Raw genomic sequence first — 19,167 nt, forward strand, 5'->3', positions numbered from 1 at the left:
GGGCTCACAGACAACACAGTCCCTGTCAGTTTCTTAACTCTGCCTTGTAGCAAAAATGACAACCACAGGCAACCTGCAAACCTGGGCTGGCTCTAGGCCAAGGCGCCTCTGAAGCCAGTTCTGAGCCCCTGTGACCTGTGTCACCTCTTCCTCTGAAGCCTGTCAGTGTCTCCCGTTGCTGTTGAGGCTTTTGGTTTGCAACTTGAGGTTTCTCTGCAGCTTTCTGGTGCTGCTCAACAGGAAGGGTAGGGCCCTTTGTGTATCCTGCTGCTCCCGAGAGTGGCCTCAGTCCTGCCTGGTTCCCCACCTCAGATGAAAAGCTACTGCTTGCCTGTCATCAAGCTGTTTGGGAGGCGGGGGCTGGACAATGACAAGTTGGAGGCCACCCTGGGCCACTTAGACCCTCAAAGGGAGGCTCAGTGATGAGCCTTAGTTATGTCCTAAGCATTTCAAATAATTGTTCAAAACAGGTGGCTGCTGTCTCTTCCCAAGGCTTAAGAGTGGGGTCTGGCTATAGCTGTGAGCTCAGTGCACAAGGCTCAGTTGCATCACCAGCACCCCACACAAGATGAATAAAGTACCTGGCAGTTGCATCTTGCACTCCTGCAGCCCACTGGCCACATTCCCGGCTCTGGATAGCCAACACGGGGCTGGCTAGGGACCTGGCAGCTGGAGAATATGTCTGTCACATGGCCAATTCCACTACATGGCCCTGAATTGTAAGCCACACAGAAGGGTTGCCTGTGTCCACCATGCCGGAGGTCACCACCCTCCCCAGCGAGGACAGTGCTGCAGGACCTCTGAATCCTCCCACCCTCCCTCCTCTCTGAGGCTGCTCCCCTCACAGAAAGTACCAGATTAGCTGGGTGCAGGAGTATACATCCTAGCACTCTGGGAGGCTGAGTCAGGACGATTGCAAATTTAAGCCCAGCCAGAGCAACTTAGACCCTGTCACAAAATAAAAATCACACACCGGTGTAATGGCACACGCCTATAATCCCAGCACTGGGGATGCTAAGGCAGGAGGGTTGTCATGAATTAAAAGCCATTCTATGCTGCTTGGTGAGTTCAAGGCCAGGCTAGACTACATAGGGAGACCCTGTCTAAAACATACATGTATATATAAATGTATACAATGGCTGGGGATTTAGCTCAGTGGTGCTACTGCCTGCCTTGCAAGTACAAGGTCCCAAGTTCAATCTCTGGTACTAAGACAAATAAAATAAAAATTAAAAGATAGAGGTGTAGCTCATTGCAAAGGTCCTCTGTTCAATCCACTGTACCACCAAAACAAAAACAAAAAACCAACCCCCACTACCAGGTTAAAAGGTTTATTGTAAGCAAAAAAGTTTGGGTTTGCAAGAAGGACATGGTGGCCTGTGAGGGACTCCATCGTGTACCTAAACCCAGGTGTCCAGGTCCAGCTTTACAGAAAGGTGAAGGCTTCCTGGAGCTAGAGCTCCAGTGGGTGGCCCTGAGGGCCTGAGTCTCAGGGAGGCCAGGGCCCTGGGGGAGGTGCTCATTGGGCAGGGCTGCTCAGCCCTCATGGCAGTAGGCCACTTCCCCAAAGGCGGGGACCCCACTGGGCTGAGCTGGGGGCGGCCCGTGTCGCCTCAGCTGTGTGTGTGTGTGTCCAAGCCCAAGCGCCCTTGGCAATGACCCAGGGCAGGCAGGACCCTCAGGGGGGCGGGGCAGGAGAGCAGCCAGCAGTGCGCTGCTGCCCCAGCTCAGACAAACTCTGGCCGCCTGTGCCCACAGCTGCCTCCCTTGATGTGCCCAGCACGGAGCCTCATGCGTGGCAGCCGGGCCAGCGCCACGTTGTTAGACTGATTGGTGTTGTACGTGGACAGCTGCCTGGTCGGGGCCTCTTCGTCCTCATACCCCAGCTGCTCCTCGCTGCCACTCCGGCTTCGGGGACCCTCCTCTGGGCTGGCCTCCCCTTCCTGCTTCTCCAGGAAGCTGAGGCGATGCAGGGCGCTGGCGTCTGACAGGGACAGGGAATCTGAGGCCTCCTCCAGCTCCGAATCAGAATCATTGGATGCCACTCGGGTCTCTGGGAAAATGGACAGAGAATGAGTGAGGTGTTCCCAGGCCACCAAAAACTAAGTCTGTCCCTGCCTCAGTCACATTTCTGGGCTCCACCCCAGCCCCTACTCCAGGTCTCTGTCTGTTTTTCTCCATGGTACTGGGGATTGAACCCAGAGCCTTCACACTGAGCTACATCCCCAGAGATTTATTTTTTATTTTGAGACAGGGTCTCACTAAGTTGCTGAGTTGCCCAAGCTGAGCTTAAATTTGAGATCCTCCTCCCAGAGTGCTGGGATGACAGTCATGTGCCACTACATCTGGCTCGCTGTCTCTTGGACGCCACCCTCCACCTTCTGCGTTTGCTGCACAGCGTCCTGGGCCCCATCTCGGCCATCACTCACCTCGGCCTCCATCCTCCTCCTGCAGGGCGTAGGTGGCGGCCTCCCTGGCCTCCAGATAGGGCACTGGCACCACCACCTCAGAGCACTGGCTGCTTGGCTCGTCCTGTGGGGGAGTGGGTGTTAAGAAATACAACAAAACCCCAAAGGATTAACTGGCTGCTGCCGAGGTTGTGGCACATAGGCCTGGCCCCTGAGAGTGTGTGTGTGTGTGTGACAGTGGCGATGCTTTGGAACAGGCATGTCAGCCAGCAGAGGTGGGCTAGCTTTGCTCCTTTGCTTATGGCTGTCACTGAGGCCTAAGTACTGGTCAGGGCAGGGCCCTGCTGAATTACGTGCAGCTGAGGTCAGTGTGACCCCAGTTATAATCCTTTGTCCTGAACCATCCTGCTCATTGACCTTGTGGGTTACTTGCTAATTGTTCCTGGTCCCAGTACTAGTTTCTTCTCTCCTAGCAAGATAAGCAGAGCCAACTCCCTGACAGCCCTGTCTGGTGCCAACACCTGCCTGGTGTTTGGCAGTAATTCACTAGATGCCGTCCAAGCATGTAATACTCGCCACAATACCTTCCCACAATTGTATTCAATAAATACTGGATTGCTGGGGGGCCTTTGTCTTTGCTGCCATCAGCAGCACTGACCAGGACCCAAGACTCAGCTTTTCTGCTCCAAGTCTCATTTCTGTCCTTGAATTCACCTTGTGCTGTGGCGGCTCACAGGCCAGGACCCACAGCAAAGGTCCTGATAAGGTCCCCTTCCCCGCTCCCTACAAAGGAGGACTTGAAAATATGAGAAAGGGCTCAAGAAATGGACTAAATACAACTTCTTTGTTGTGGCCTTTCGGTTTTGGAGACAGGAGGTCCCTATGTAGTTCAGGCTGACCTTGAATTCACCATATAACTCAGGCTGGCCTAGAATTCCTGATGGTCCTCCTGTCTCAGCCTCCCAGGTGTTGAGATTACAGGCATGCACAACCATGCCCAGCTCTGAATGCAACTTCTAGAAACACACACCAGAGTCATGAAATCCGAGCCAAGCAGCCAGGTCAATGGACCCAGTTGTGGACATATGCAGATTGTGCACGGTCTGTCGTGAGCTCCAACAGACAGTGCAGTGCCCCCAGGACCTTTGCACACCCAGGGCTATTTCATCCAGTTCTTTGCTAGAAAGACACCTCCCAGCAATCTCCCTACTGCCCTGTCCAAACCAAAGCTCTCACAGGTCTGTCTCCATCCTTCTCCAGCACAGCCCTGGGTGAGACCTACCTGTACCCTGAGTCCCTCTTCTGGCCCCTCCTCAAAGACCAGGCCATAGTGGATGATGAGGGTCTCAATGACACGGGCCTGGTGGGGGTAGTCTACCAGCGAGGACAAGGAGACCGTGGCCTCTGTGGGCCGCGGCCGCAGCAGCGTGGGCCCGAACACGATGCCTAAGTTCCCAGGGGTCATCTTGTTATCTTGTTCCACCTCCACGATCCTGTGGGCAGGAAGGACCCGGGATGTGTGAGTGGCCCCGTGGGACCCCTGTCACCCGAGAACCCTGCCCAGTGGCCTTCACCTGCGCAGGTGCCGGAGCAGGTACTGCAGCGTGGCCTGGTTCTCTGGTGGCAGGTCCCGCAGCAGCTCCCGCAGGCGTCCTGCCATGGCTACGGCCGCCGCCTCGCTCTCAGACCCATCCTGCCGGGCCCCCCGGGATGCAGCCTTGGCCTCGGCCTCCGCCTTCAGGCTGTCCTTGGCCAGCCCCACCAGCTCATGATAGAGGCGGAAGGAGATGAGGGGCTCCGGCAGCTGCAGGGCAATGGAACATGACCTGGTCAGTGACACTGGACCAGGGGGAGTGCACACCTGCGGAGGCCGTGTCTCTGCTGCGCTCTGTCCACCCTCGGCCACTAGACCCCACCCACTGCAGAATGTGACCGCGCCCCCAGCTTCAGAACAGTGTCCCCCACGGCCAGGCCTCGGAGAAAGCGCTAGCCACTCCCGCCTGCTGCTGCACCTGACCACGCCTCCAGCCCCGCCAGACCTGCTCCGGGCAAGGCCACGCCCCTCCCAGCTTCTGGCCACGCCCAACCACTCGAGGGTCTGCAATTAACCCAGCACTGGCCCCGCCCCCTAGGCAACCCCACCTTCCGTTTAATTCACCTGGCGCAGGTAGAGTTTGAGGACATTGCTAATGTCATGGGGCGAGGCCTGCGACAGCTCCACCAGCTCCTGGCCAGTCTCAAAAGCCTGGCACAGCTTCTCCACTCGCGTCTTCACCCCGTTGACCCGGTAGATCCCCTGCGAGGCGGCAGTGAGACTCTGCCCACCGGCTCTTGCTCGACCCCCAACCCTGTTCCCTCCTGCTCCGCCCCTGATGTCCAGGGCACCTTGGTGTGCAGCGCACGCCGCTCGATCTCACACAGGCACTTCTTCACGATGAACGGGATGCCATCTGGGGTGCCGCAGGTTGCCCGGCAGAAGTCCTGTCCGAAGAGCTGAAGGCGGCCCTGCAGCTTCTTGTGGCCACACTGGATGGCCAGGGTCTCCAGGCACTTCTTGTGGCAGGCCAGACAGCACTGGGGGCGGCAGGGAATGAGCCCCGGCCCTGCCCAGCCCCGCCCAGATGCCCAGATCCACCTCCCCTCTCCTCTGTAGCCCTCATAATCCCCTGGTACCTTATAAAAACAGGACTTTCTTGCACCCCTGACCCTGCTCACTCCTCTCTCCTCCTTCCAGCCCCTTTATTTTCTTCTTTCCTTTGAGACAGCGTCTCACTATGTAGCCCAAGCTGACCAAACTCAGTGATCCTCCTGCCTCAGCCTCCAGAGTGCTGGGATTACAGGAGTGTAGCACCAGGACAGACCAGTACCTCTTGTTCTTTCTGCCACACCCCCAGGGCCTTTGCACTGGCTGCATCTTCCTCCACCTTAGATACCCTGTTCACCTCCAGCCTCTCCCCTAGGAGACCCAACCCTAAAAGAACTTCCCACTCCGTCTGTTTAGTACTCCCCCTTCCCTCCTGTACCAGGGATTCGATCTAGGACCTTCACATTGAGCTATATTCCCATCCCTTTAAAAAAATATATATATTTTTTAAATTTTGAGAACAGAGCCTTGTAAAGTTGCCCAGGCTGGGTTCACACTTGTGAGCCTCTGGCCTCTCAGCCTCCCAGAGTGCTGGGATGACAGGCATGTGTCCCACGCACCTCCTCGCACTCGGCGCCCTGGAAGTAGACGTAACTGTTACATTCCCGGCACTTGGCTGGTGTGCGGAGCTTCCGGAGGCGATGTGTGCGTGCCGCCTTGGACAGCCCCACGTGGCGGAAGGGCCCACTGGGCACAGCCACTGGCAGCTGGGGTTCCAAGCTGTTGATGTCATCTGCAGGCAGGAGGAGGAGCCTGTGTCACCCAGGCAGGAAAGGGACAGACGCAGATGGAGACCAGGTCCAAAGCCCCCCGTTCCCTTTCCTGCCTGGTGCAGGTCTTCTCACCCTGTTCAAACTCCGCTGTCCTTGCTCCACCTTCTTGGTCCACCAGCTCCTCACTGGATGACACGGTGCCACTGGATGACATCCGATGGAACTTCTTAAAGTCCCCTGGGCAGGAAATGGGGCCATCAGAGTCCGGCGTGAGCCAGCCCCGGGGCAGGCTGGACATTCATCCTCCCCCGGACAGGGGCAGGGGCCGGGGGTCCATCTCACCTGACCCCGCGCTGGGGTCCAGACTGCCGTCCGACTCTGAGACAGAGATGGGCCAGGACTTGTGCACCTGGTGTCCCCGTCCCCCTGGGGAAGCAGAAAAGGGGAGTCTCCTGTGCAGAGCTGGGGGGCTACCGCGAGCCAGCGCCCCCCACAGCAGCCCTGCCAAGTGCTCACCCCTGTGGTCCTTCGCAGATGTCCCCTCAGTGGATCCTCCTTCCTCTGAGGGGCTGCTGCTGGTGGCCTCTGTCCCCAAAGTGTCACCAACGTTGAAGCTGTTCTTCCGGGCCCGTATGACAGGGGACCTGGCCGGGGACCCGGGAGGGTGAAAGGTGACGACGCGGCCGGCCTGCGTGGGTGGGAAGCAGGGCTCGGGGCGGAGACCCGCGGCCCTACCAGGCGTTGGCGGACACGTGTGGCTCAAAGTCGTAGCGCACGTCGGGCTCCTCGCCACGCTGCAGCTGTCGCACGTGGGACGCGTACTGCTGGCCGGGGTCGTACAGCTTGCTGCTCTCACACAGCATCTGGAAGTGCACGGGCAGCGGCGCTGTCTGCATGTGCATCATCTGGTAGTAGGAGATGGTGGCCTGCGGGCCCGGAGGGAGACGGCTCAGGCGCTGGCCCACAGCCGCCTCGCCAGGCGCCACACCCTCCGCCACGGCCACCCACCGACTTGATGGTCTGGTCGCTCTGGCGGATGACCTCCTGGATTTGCCTCAGCGCGGTCACCTTCGTGTCTTCCAGCTCCTGTTTCTGCGTCTTGGCATCCGCCACGCACGTGCGGTAGGTGGCCATGGCTTCATCTGCCTGGGGTGGGGTGGGATGGGTACACGGAGGTTTGGCTCTGGGCTCAGGCCGCAGCCAGAGGAAAATCTCCAGAGAATTGGGCGTGGTGGTCCACTCTGGATATCCCAGCACTTGGGAGGCTGAGGCAGGAGGATTGCTTGGAGTTTGAGGCCAGTCTAAACTACACAGTGAGTTCAAGGCCAGCCTGAACCGCATAGCAAGAAAGACCCTGTCTCAAAAATAAATTAAAAAAAAATTCCCAGAAGGAGCCAGGCAGGAGAGGGTGGGAAAGGCATTCTTTATTATTTATTTATTTTGTGGTACTGGAGATGGAACCCTGGGCCTTCACCATGAGCTCTTGGAGTTTGAGGCCAGTCTAAACTACACAGTGAGTTCAAGGCCAGCCTGAACCGCATAGCAAGAAAGACCCTGTCTCAAAAATAAATTAAAAAAAAATTCCCAGAAGGAGCCAGGCAGGAGAGGGTGGGAAAGGCATTCTTTATTATTTATTTATTTTGTGGTACTGGAGATGGAACCCTGGGCCTTCACCATGAGCTACATCCCCAGCCCTTTTTTTCTTGTTTTGTTTTGTGGGGTTTTTGTTTGCATGTTTGTTTGTTTGTTTTGCAGTACTGGGGATCAAACTCAGGACCTTGTGCTTGCCAGGCAGAGGAGGCGCCACTGAGCTAAATCCTCACACCCCCCCCAGCCCTTTTTTGTTTTGTTTGTTTTTGTTTTTGGTTTTTGGTAAGGGATGGAACTCAGGACCTTACACTTGTGAAACGTTTTTTTTAGGACAAGATCTTGCTAAGTTGTCCAGGCTGGGCTAGAATTTGAGATCCTCCTGCATCAGCCACCCAGCATGTTGGAATGACAGGTGTACACTACCACACACAGTGGGAAGGGCTTTCTTGGCAAGGTGGAAAACCACACCCCTGGGTCTCATCGCCACCACACCTTGTTCTTGGCTTCCTCTTCCAGCCGCCTCCGCTTGTCCAGCGTCTTGGAAGCTGCACTGCCCGCCCCGGGCGAGGTGGCCGCCTGCTCGTCCTCAGCCTTGGCCACTTGGAGGCGGGCCTTGTCGTGGTCCTCGCAGCGCTGCACATAGCTCTGCTTGGCCTTGCGCAGGTTGGCCTCGGCCTCTTGCTGCCGGTGTGGGGGGAAAAGACTGGCTCCAGCCTTGCCCACCCAGTTTCTGGCCCCTGGAAATCCACAGCGCACTCTGGCAAGCAGGAGAGGTGCCCCTTTCTCAGCCAGGGAGATTCAGACACACTCAGCTCTGCTCCAGACAGAAGGACCAGCTACCATCCAGCCCCACCCGGAAGGCACAGGCTGGCGCCTCACACCTCAGCTGATTTCACTTCCCTTCCAAGAGATGAAACAGAGGCCGCCCAGGCAGGAAGTCAGCAGCCATGGGGTTCTTCAGGAAGTGCTTGGCCAGGAACTGGGGGGCGGGCAGGGGGACCTCACAGCCCTCTAGACCACAGAGGCTTCAACATTCAGAAGAGAATGAGGTATGCTAGGGTGTGGCTTGCTTGTGCTTAGCCTGGGTCCAATACCACCCACCCCAAAAAAGAACTAAAGCAATTAGTAAGATAATCATTAAAAATAACCCCAGTGAGGGGAAGGCCTTTTTTGCATGAGTGACGAAAAACACCACTAAAAAAAAAAAAAGAGAGAAAAAGAAAGGCAGGTCGGGGATGTAGTTCAGTGGGGCCATGCCTGCCTGGCAAGTATAAAGTCCTGACTTCAATCCCTGGTATTAAAAAAAAAAAAAAAGAAGCTGAGTTTGATTGCATATGCTTGGCATCCCAGCACCCTCCTGGGAGGCTGAGGCAGGAGGATCATAAATTTGAGTCCAGTCTGGGCAACTTAACAACACCTGGTCTTAAGTACAAAGCATTTTTTTTAAAGACAGAGTCTTGCTGTGTAGTTCTGGCTGGCCTTCAACTCACTATGTAGCCTAACTGGTGTCGAACTCTTAGGATTCTCCTGCCTCAGCCTCCCAAGTGCTATGATCTCAGGCTGCTGCCACAATGCCCACCTTCTGTAGTGCCTTTGAGGCATCCCAAAAGAGAAGCGAGGAAAGAATTCTACCCAGGAACTTGGAGCCCATACCTAAGTGAGTGAGCCTCAGCTTCCATCCAACCTGGGAACCCTCTAGGTCTAACCCCTGGGAGAAATCATTTCTAGACCTTGGACCAGTAAGTGCACACTGGGGCCTCTGGGCTGGAGCATCTACGAACTAGGACAGGTCCAAGGCCTGTGCAGTAGCCAGAGAGGGCGCACAAGCAGCTCAGGTGTAGTGTCGTGCAAGAGCACCGAGCCTGTGCAGCCGCCCCTCCTCCCCACCCTGGCTCCTACCAGCTTCCGCTGTGCACGGTGCCAGGACTCCTTGATCTCCTTCCTGCGCCTCTCGTGCTCCAGCCGCCGCAGGGCAAGGGGCTGAGGCGACACGGGGCATGAGAGGGGACCCCAGGGATGCACCCACCGGCTGCCCTCCAAGCCCCACAGCCCACCTGCATGAAGGTCTGGGTCTGCAGCGTGCCCACCGCCTGCACCATGCCATGGCCAAACTCCAGGTCCTGCTCCAGTGCCAGCGAGTAGATGGACAGCAGGGGCATGTGGGGCTGCAGGGAGCCATCACTGCATCAGGGGATGGGGACAAGGGCGGCCCCAGTATCCCCAGCTGCCACCTCCCTGCCAACCCCCTCCCTGGAGTTCTGCAGTATCAGCCAGCACCTGCACTTTTTAGGAAATGGTACTGGGGATGGAACCCAGGGCCTTTGTATGAGCTGCATCCCCAGCCCTTTTTACTCTGGGACAGGGTCTTGCTAAATCACTAAATTGCCCAGGCTGGGCTCAAACTTGGAATCCTCCTGTCTCAGCCTCCCAGAGTGCTAGGATTATAGGCTACACCATCACACCCGTGATGAACCTGGAGTTTTTTGTTTGTTTTTCTGTATGAGGGATCAAACTCAGGACCTCGAGCTTGCCAGGCAGGTGTGGCTCCACTGAGCTACATCCCTGGCTGAGTTTTTTTCTTTTCTTTTGTTCTTTTTGTGGTTTTGGGGATGGAGCATAGGCACCTTCTACAACTGAGCTACATTTCCAGTCCTTTTAAATTTTTATTTATTTATTTATTTATTTATTGGTACCAGGGATAGAACTCGGGTCCTTGAAGCGGCGGAACCATTGAGCTAAATCCCCAGCCCCCCTTTTTTATTTTTAAACAGGGTTGTCCTAAGTCACTAAGTTGCCCAGGCAGGACTCTGGAACTTTCGATCCTCCTGCCTCAGCTTCCAGAGTGCTGGGATTTGACAGCGCCCACGTTATAGTAGGAAGACCCCTGCCCGGGGCTTGCTCGGAGCCCACCTCATGCATGATGTTCTGTCTGGCACTGTGGATGAGTCTCTGCAGACCTTTGGCGAACTCCATCTCTGGGGGCGTGAGGGGGCGTGGTCACGCTGGGGACAAAGGCTCCACCCGGCCTCACCCACCGGGCCCGCCACGCATGCGCTCACCCAGAGCAGTCCGCTTCTCCAAGTAGCCGATGAGGTCCTTCATGTACTTGGCCATGTTCTTGGCGTATCGCATGGCCGCGTCCACGCCGCCCTCGCAGCGCTGCAGCAGCATGTCCACTTCCTCCGGGGGCGGGGTGGTCACGCTGGGGACAAAGGCTCCACCCGGCCTCACCCACCGGGCCCGCCACGCATGCGCTCACCCAGAGCAGTCCGCTTCTCCAAGTAGCCGATGAGGTCCTTCATGTACTTGGCCATGTTCTTGGCGTATCGCATGGCCGCGTCCACGCCGCCCTCGCAGCGCTGCAGCAGCATGTCCACTTCCTCCGGGGGCGGGGGGCGGGACCATGGACTGTTCGCAAGGGGACACTCGTGTGACTTCCCCGCCCCAACACACCCCGAGGTCCCGGGGCGGCCGCGCTCCTTCTGCTCACCTGGCTGGGGTCCCCTGGTGGCACGGCCAGGAGTGTGCTGCTGTCCACCTCACCCATGAGGAACTCGGACACGCTGCAGGGCCAGGAGGTCAGTGTGTGGGGACCCACAGCACCCCTCTTCCCTGCCCCTGGCCCACAGATGCCCCTGCTCACGTGCTGCTGAAGGACACTGCGATGGTCTCCAGGGCCTTCTCAAACTCCCGCTTGTCTGACTCATTGTTACATTCATAATGGAAGGCTGGGAGGCAGACAAGACACACACCGTTGGCCCACACTCTCTTTGTAACTATCTGGTCTGAGCCGTTAGCCCAGAGGGGGAGCATCAGGGATCAACTGTGCCTGTAGAACTCCTATCCATCCTTCAAAACCCACTTCAGATATCACCTCCTCCAGGAAGCCCTTTCAGGCTTTGCTGACCTTTAACCTTGGCGATGAGTGTGCCTGCAGCAGTCAGCGTCTCCACAGTGTTCAGCAGCGGGTACTTGGAGATAACCTGGCGCATCACACGCAGGGCCTCACCCAGGCACTCATGGGCCAGCGGCCGGCGGGCCTCCAGGAGATCTGCTGGGCAGAGAGGGTATGAGCAGGGAAAGAGGCAATGTCTGCTGGCGTCCTTGGAGCTTCTCTTGCCAAGTGGGGAAACTGAGGCAGAGGTGGGTGAGGGCACCTGTGAAAGTGTGGGGAACACTGCCCCTCTCCGGATCCTGGTGAGGTCCACAAAGGCCATGTGACAGCCCGCACACTCATTTCTCCAAACAACTTTCCAGCCCCTCCGGGAGTAAATCCTGATTAGGCCTCCTCCTCCTCGGGTTAGCCCACCTGGCCCTTTCCCTGCTCCCCTCTAGAATGGGTCCAGGCCCCATCCTGCTCTCTCCCCATCCTGCCTGCCTGGGCCCTGGGCCCTGAGCAGCCCTGCCCACTTCCCTCTTGGGGAGGCACCATCATCACACCTATTTTGCTGAGTAAGAAAGGAGAATCATTATTTAATCCCACATGGCTTTCCCATCTGCTGGCTACAAGTATGAGGAAGGCCCCCCTGGGCTCCAGCTCCCAGGAGCCATAGCAGGAATCAGAGCGAAGAAGAGGTGAGGTCACATCTTCCTGGTGGAACAGGACTTTAAATGCCCTCCCCAAGTTCTCGAAATCAGAAGATTTTTTGGACAAATGGGGTATCTAGCAAGGTGTGGTGGCGCACGCCTGTCCTCCCAGAACTCGGGAGGCTGAGGCAGGAGGATCACTGCGAGTTTGAGGTCAGCCCTGGCTACATAGTGAGACTTTGTCTCAAAAAACTACAAAAGGGTGGGGGATTTAGCTCAGTTGCACCTTGCTTGCCTCACAAACACAAGGTCCTGAGTTCTCGATCCCCGGTACCAAACAACAATAACAACAAAAACCCCCTCATAAATAAGAATGGGGTATCTAGCAGAAGCCAAATCACAGGAATTTGTGGAAGGGACCAGGATGACCAAAGACATGGAGACTGAGGCGTGGGCTAGACCCTCACTGAAGGCCACCTCAGGGCGATGATTCCTCCGCTTGGACCTCGGTGGGAGCCGGGTTATTTGCTGCCCCCTAGGGAGGGGCGGGACCTCATGAATCCAGGAGGCCCCGCCCCTTCTGGGCTCTTCTTTCCCCACCTGTCCCCTCAGGTCGCCGGCAGCGTCGGGGCCACCAAGGGCCCTGCGAGTCTCCACACCTCGGAAGCTGGCTGCCCGGGCACCTGCGGGGTTTGGCCCCGCGCCCCAGACCGGGCCACAGCATCCGCATCGTCCCCTCACCTGTGCCGGGCCGCACCCAGAGTCATTGCCCAGCGCGGGATGCCGCAGGTGCACAAGGCGCGGCGTGGGTGAGCGGGGACGGGGGTGTGGGACCAGGCCAAAGACCGGCGGGGGCTCCGGTGTCCCCTAAGAGCGAACCGGATCCAGCCGGTGCACAGGCCCTGCCCTCCAGCCAAAGCCCGCCTGATGGCTTGGACCGGGGTCCTGGGCGCCCACTGCTCTGGTTGGAAGGAATCCTGGCTGCAGCTGTGCCATTCCATGTCGGGCAGACGGAAGTCAGACGGGGAAACTGAGGCCCAGAGTCCAAGCCCAAGGCGTGGAAGGCTCGGCTAAGGGGCAAAGTCTTGTGGAATGCACCCATCTGTGGAGCGAGACCCACAACAACCTCACTGTCCTTTGGCCACCTGGTGGCCCGCACACCAGCGCCGCAGGGCCTGTGGTCACCATCCCTCCTTCTTTTATTTTGTTTTGTGTTTTGAGACAGGATCTTGGTATGTAGTAGTCCAGACTGGCCAGGAACTCATAGCGATCCTCCGGCCTCAGCCTCCTGAGTGCTGGGATTACAGGTGTGCGCCACCACGCCCGGCGTGTGCTCTCACTCTTTCTCTCTCTCTTTTCTCTTTTTCTTGTGTGGTACTGGAGATTGAACCTAGAGGTGCTTTCCCACTGATCTACATCCCAGCCCTTTATTTTGAGACAGGGTCTTGTTAAGTTGCTAAATTCCCCGGGCAGGGGCTGAACTTGGGATTCTCCTGCCTCAGCCTCACAGCATTCTGGGAGGTCAGGCAAGCACCGCCATCCCCTGATTCCCACCCCGTCTTGAAGACCCAGACAGGGCAGTGGGTGTTCCAGGGTCTACCAACTGCACGGGGCAGCCCTGGACTCAAACCCCCCTGTGGCCCTTCCCCGGAGGCAGAGGCGCCCTAGACTCCTCTAGACTTCCTGCTCACAGGACACCCCTGCTCACCCTGCCCAGGCCAGGCCTCCAAGGAAACCCAGGATCGGAAAGGAATGGAGATTACAGTTTCCCCAGGAAACAGGCCTCCGCCCCGGGACCAGATAGCCCCGGGGGGCTGGCACCCTCCCATCAGGGCCACAGAACCCCCATCAGCACCCTGTAGGCTGGGATGGAGCCTGCTGGGCCTCAGTTTCCCCATCTGTGGAACGGGCTGCTGAGAGGAGCTGCCAGGGCACTTGGCACTGTGGTTTCTGGGATCAGCTGGTGGGGCCTGAAGATGGCACATGAGATGCTGTGCCTGCCCCAGCTCAAGGTGCCTGCCCGGCTGCCAGGGACAAACAGGAAGCAGATGAAAATAACTCGGCAGGAAGCTGGGCTGTTGTAGCCTCGTGGAGGAGAAAACGGAACTATCTATCTCACACGCCACTCACTCCCAGAACCTCCTGCCTGGTACATGCACTTCTCCACCTCAGACCTCCAGTCCGCATGGTTCCAAATGCAGAAGGACCCCACAGTCCACTCCTGTAACACCTTGTGTGGTTACCTATTGCCCATGGGATAAGATCTGGGGTTCCTCAGTTTGGCCTTCTCATCCCTTCATCCTCATAGGCCACATACCTTTGAATGCATTCTGTATTTCCATATTTCTCAGCTTGTGCACAGAACATTCCCTTTGTTCTGATACCCTTGCCTCCATATGCCATCAAACTCCTATACATCCCTCAGAACCTTAGCTATAATGGCCTGGTCTACACAGCCCTCTGTGAAATCCACGTCCTTTTCTCAGTAGTTTGTGTATTTGGCCCTGCCTTCCACACATCCAGGCCACTCACCGTCATGCAATACACACTCCTTGAGTTTTTCCAGACCCTCTGCAAAGCGGGCCACATCAGCCAGCAGGTTTGAGATGTCATCTGTTGCCTCAGCACCAGGCCCCTCAGTGGGTGCCTCTGCAGGGCTGGCGGCTGTCAGGGGGCTTCGGTAGCCCCGACCTAGTGTCCAGGAGCCAGTTCCAGAGAGTGGGAAGCCGGCGGCACTGGCATGGCGGCTAAGGCTGGTGGGCCGCTTCAAGGTGGCTGTGGACTTGACACCAGAGGACGGGACTGGGGGCTCCGGGCTGGGTCCAGGGAACACTGCATCAAGCCCATCTTTCCTGGGCAGCTCCTGGGAGGACAGAGGTGGTCAATGAAGTGGGTGCTGCCTCCTGCCCACTGCCTCAGCCAGCTTCCTTGGGAAGGCAGTGGGGCCTTGCAGGGTCTTCCGCCCCACTCCACAGGATCAGAGGCCGGCGTCGGGGTCGGGGGCTGAGATTTGGGGCTGTCCCCCCTCCCCCCGCCACCTGTTACCCAACATCCTCTTCCCGGCGCTTTCACAAACAACGGTCCCTGCCCAAACCGCAGTGGGCGGGGCCTGCGCAGGGCGTGGGGGAAGGGCGCCGGCTTCCTGGTGGGGTTGAGGGTCCTCGGCCCTCCCAGCCCTCTCCGTCCTCCCCCCACCGCAGATGGGGTCACTTTCCAGGAAAGGCAACTCTGAGGATCCCTGTATCTAACCTCCGCGTCTGTCCGGTGGACCCCTAAGTCCTGTGGCCACTCCCGGGGCCTCCTATGCATGCATCCCAAACTTGAGACACCCCAAACTTCGAGACACCCCTAAGATTCGTAGACACACCCAGGCCCTGGATACACACAGATCCCTGTAGCCAATGTTTCCCACTAAATGATCCCCTGTAGGCTTTAACCCAATGCCAAGGCCCCACTTCCCAATGGTTCCTGGAACCCCACAAACTCCTGACCCTCACGGTCCACCATGCAGCCCCCCACAGCCCACCCAGACGCCTCCCTTCCCTACCCACTCTGGATTTCTAATGGGACGCAGATCAGGCGGCCACGACAAGACCCCGTACCGTTAGGCAGACACCCGGGTGCCAGGCTCCCCTCGCTGCTCCCCGCTGTTCTGCCTGCCGGGGGCTGTAGCTGGCGCGGGACCCCAGTCTCTGACCCAGCATGGTGGCAAGGTGCTGTCCCCTCGAGCACTGCGTCATGGCCCCAGCTCCTGCCTGCTCTGCGCCCTGCGCCCAGCGCCCGACTCACCCCCGACGGCAGTGGGCTGGGGCTTCCCGCGCGGTTCTTTTTGGAGATGGAAGGGGTTTTCATGAGCTCGCGTTTCTTCCTGGAGAACATGGTGGGGCCGGCCGGGCAGCCCTGGGTCGGGGTACACCGGGGTGGGGCGGGCCGGGCTGGGGTCCTCGGCGCTCGGCTCTCTGCGCGGGCCGCCTCCCGAACACATTGCCGCGGGCCACCCCTCCGCGGCTGTCACGCCCACGTGACAGGCTCGGCCCTCATTCGCAGGCTCTCAGAGTAGGAAAGGACTCCGGAGGCGGTGCAGGGACCCGCCCCCACCCTCCCGGCCTCAGCATGTCACTCTGCAGTGTGGGCGCGAACCTCGGTCTCCCGTCGGTCGCCCCGCCTCGCGCCCCAACCCTGGCTTCCGCTTTCAAGAGCAGCGCACTCGGCGCGCTGGGGAGACAGACAGGATGCGCGTCCTGCTTTGCACGCGCCCTCAGTGGGCACCGGGGAGGCGGGCACGCTCCGCGGACGGCAGGGCACTGATCCTCTCTTGGGCATATCCACTGAGGTGCAACTAGGAGGGCACAGCCGGCTTAGGGGCACACGCGTCATCCCAGCACTCCAGAGGCTGAGGCAGGAGGATCGCTGCCAATTTGAGGCTGGCCAGGATTACACAGTAAGTTCAAGACCAGCCTGAGCTATATAGGGAGACCCTGTGTCACACACACACACACACACACACACACACACACACAGGGGCTGGGGAGTAGATCAATGCAAAGACCCTGGGTTCAATCCACAGTGCTGGGGAAGCAAACAGGAGTGCACAGAGCACTTGTGGGAACACGGATTTGCACACACACTCGGATCCATGAAGCTCTGCGGGTGAGACAGACAGAGAGCTCCATGATCAGATCTCAACTCCAACAGTGGCCAAACTCCTCCCTGCATATTGACCCACTGCCTCCGCAGGACGAGCCCTATGTGGGAGCAGGTGTCTCCCCCCGGCTCTCTGCCCAGCGCCCACGGCAGCTTGGCTCAGCCGCCCACCTCCCACTGTTCTTTTCAGGCACATGGCAGTGCCTCAGGACAGACACTCCACACAGGGGTGACAAGACACACACAGAGAAAGCTGGTCTCACTGTGGGACCCCTCGGTACCAGGGCTGAGGCATCTACTTCTGTGCTGACCCTCAGCAAACCTGTCCTCCTGGCCGCAGACTTCTTTCCTCCCTGTCTCAATCCTGTCCTAGGATTCAAAAACCCGTATCTGGACATGGTGACTCATGCCTGTCATCGTCCCAGCATTCTGGGAGGCAGAGGCAGGAGGACTGCAAGTTCTAGCATTGCCTGAGCAATTTAATGACTTAGCAAGACTCTGTCTCAAAATAAAAAAATAAAAGAGCTGAGGGTGCATCTCAGTTCAAAGGCCCTGAGTTCAATCCCTACTACAGCAAAAAGAAAAAAAACCCCAAACATTTTACCCTCCCCAGCCCACCCCCCAGATATCCAAACTGACCTTTGGTGCAAGGGGTGCCTGCCTGGGGCACAGGCCAGCAAGCCCACAGCCCTCTGTCCCAATCCCAGCTCTCCAGGCCTTGGTCCAACCACACACCCAGCCTAGCAGCCCCTTGAGGACGGTCTGACGCCCACTCATTGCTCTGGGGCTGGGGCAGGCAAGGCTGTGGGTAGAGGGCTCCAGGATGGCGGGAAGGCAGGTGCTCCAGGCTCTGCTAAGGCGCCTGGGACATTCCAGAGTCCTGACCTCACCCCCACTTCACGGTCCAGAGCACTCCCAAACACCACTCTCAGGTGCCAGACCCAAGAGGGCACACAGGGACCCAGGGACAGGATACCAGGCTCCTAGGGGGCCCCATATGCCTGCTACAAAGTCACACGATGTTGTCACCACATCTTTCCAGCCTTCTCTTTATTTCTCCAGGGTCTCAGGTTCACTGGGAGCTTGGTCCAGCTCCTGGGCCTTTCACTTCCCCTTTGGGTTTTTTTGTTTGTTTGTTTTGGGACAGGGTCTTGCTATGAGGCCCATACTGGCCTTGAACTCACTATGTAGCCCAGGCTGGCCCAGGCTGGCCTCCAACTCTCAGAGATCCTCCTGACTCAGCCTTCTGAGTACTGGGATGACAGATGTGTGCTCCCATGCCCAGCAACCTGGCCTTTTTTGTTCTCACATTGGTGGACTCCCACCAGCCCCCAGGCCAGGGAGACTCAGAGCACTGTCTCCATAGTGCTGGGGTCATCGAGAAAGCAGCTCGAGGTGCGTTTGGGGCACTGCAGGTCTGGCGTGGGGTCCACCCCCACCTCCACTTCCTCCTTCTTGTCATTTTCCTCCTCATCTTCTCCCTGGTCCTTGGAGAAGTACAGGAATACCTGGCCCAGACAGAAGGGACAGAAGGAGAGACTGTGAGCCCAAGGCGCTGGCCCCAGACGTCCCCCAGCCCTGGCTGGCATCGCGGTCACCTCCTCTAGCGTGGTCTGGCTCACGGAGAAGTCCTCCACACCATGGTCAGGGCCATGTGCTGCCAGCTCCCGGAACACTCGAGCTAGGGCACAGTGCCCTCCTGGTGGCAGCTGGAAGCGTAAGCGGGGCCCGTGTGCTTCCCGAAGCTCGGCCCCCGGGAACTCTGCTGTCACAAAGGCTGCTGCCTGCTCCGACTGGTCCGTGTGCACCCTCAGGGTCAGAGTGTGGCCGGCCCCAAACCTGGAGTGGACAGGACCAGGGATGCCAGTCTTGCCCACACCATCCTGACAGCTCCTACCCTGCACTAGGCATGAGCCCATCTGACCCCCTTCCCGACACACAGGGCTGCCCCCCCCCCGCGAGTCCTAATCCTGCTCCATCACCACTCAGCACATTCCTAGCGGTCCTCACCTGCAGGCCCCACCCACCCATTCACCAACCTTCCTCTAACCCCACCCACAGCCTCCATCTCACCAATCAGATCACATCTCCCTTCTGGTTCTTTCCATCAATCCCGACTCTACCCTTCAGTCCCATCTGGGACCAGCCCTGGCCCCTTCAATTAGAGCCAATTTCCCTTCTGGCCCCAGGTCTGGCGGCTCCCTTGTCCTGCCCACGTTCGCACACCCGCGTGGAGACCTCTCACCCGGGGCGCTCACCTGCTCTTGAGGTGCTGAGCGCTGCCCAGGCAGCGGAAGCGCCCGTTCACCATGATGGCCAGGCGTGTGCAGAGCGCCTCGCACTCCTCCATGCTGCAGGAGCCCCGATCCATGAGTCTGTGACCGCGGGCACCTACGCCCTCCTGGCCAAGACCCTCTCTCCAGATCCCGGGCACCCTCTGCTCTGGGGTTCCCGCTGGGCCCAGATGCTCTTTTCCTGGACTTGGCGCTTTCACCCCACCGGGTGGAAACTTCCCCATGAGCATGGCCACGAGCGGTGGACAACCTCTCCCCAGGCCCGGACCACCTCGATCCTTCGCCCGGGTGTGCAGTGGCGCAGGGCCCACCTGTGCGAGGTGAGCACCACGGCGCGGCCCTCCCGC

At 58.4% G+C, this 19,167-nt stretch overlaps 2 protein-coding genes across 5 annotated transcripts in view; both read right to left on the reverse strand.

The window, feature by feature from the left end:
- Nucleotides 1-1,323: 1,323 nt before the first annotated feature.
- On the reverse strand, nucleotides 1,324-17,323 carry Arhgap45 (Rho GTPase activating protein 45). 4 transcript variants are annotated; one of them, XM_033759337.1, is made up of 22 exons: nucleotides 17,166-17,323; nucleotides 14,415-14,745; nucleotides 11,263-11,406; nucleotides 10,999-11,083; nucleotides 10,805-10,918; nucleotides 10,415-10,581; nucleotides 10,266-10,330; nucleotides 9,410-9,520; nucleotides 9,255-9,335; nucleotides 7,848-8,036; nucleotides 6,774-6,911; nucleotides 6,501-6,691; nucleotides 6,282-6,409; nucleotides 6,108-6,191; nucleotides 5,898-6,002; nucleotides 5,613-5,785; nucleotides 4,794-4,982; nucleotides 4,567-4,704; nucleotides 3,983-4,212; nucleotides 3,691-3,901; nucleotides 2,430-2,532; nucleotides 1,324-2,053 (listed from the first exon to the last, which is right to left on the reverse strand). In XM_033759337.1, the coding sequence occupies exons 1-22, from the start codon at nucleotides 17,301-17,303 to the stop codon at nucleotides 1,728-1,730; spliced, it is 3,441 nt and encodes a 1,146-aa protein (XP_033615228.1). In that variant the 5' UTR covers nucleotides 17,304-17,323; the 3' UTR covers nucleotides 1,324-1,727. The 4 variants fall into 4 exon arrangements, with proteins under 4 accessions (XP_033615228.1, XP_010633259.1, XP_019064721.1 ...); XM_010634957.1 differs by lacking the exon at nucleotides 17,166-17,323 and adding an exon at nucleotides 15,672-16,021; XM_019209176.1 differs by lacking the exon at nucleotides 17,166-17,323 and adding an exon at nucleotides 15,485-15,653.
- Nucleotides 17,324-17,731: 408 nt separating this feature from the next.
- Abca7 (ATP binding cassette subfamily A member 7) overlaps nucleotides 17,732-19,167 on the reverse strand; it is a 19,265-nt gene continuing 17,829 nt past the window's right edge. The window contains 4 exon segments of the mRNA XM_033759629.1: nucleotides 17,732-18,034; nucleotides 18,125-18,365; nucleotides 18,785-18,877; nucleotides 19,132-19,160. Of these exon segments, the coding sequence (XP_033615520.1) occupies nucleotides 17,873-18,034; nucleotides 18,125-18,365; nucleotides 18,785-18,877; nucleotides 19,132-19,160 (525 nt within the window). The 3' untranslated portion in view covers nucleotides 17,732-17,872.

This window comes from Fukomys damarensis, unplaced genomic scaffold, assembly GCF_012274545.1.
Source record: "Fukomys damarensis isolate Sample0158 unplaced genomic scaffold, DMR_v1.0_HiC HiC_scaffold_37, whole genome shotgun sequence".
Classification (NCBI taxonomy): domain Eukaryota; kingdom Metazoa; phylum Chordata; class Mammalia; order Rodentia; family Bathyergidae; genus Fukomys; species Fukomys damarensis.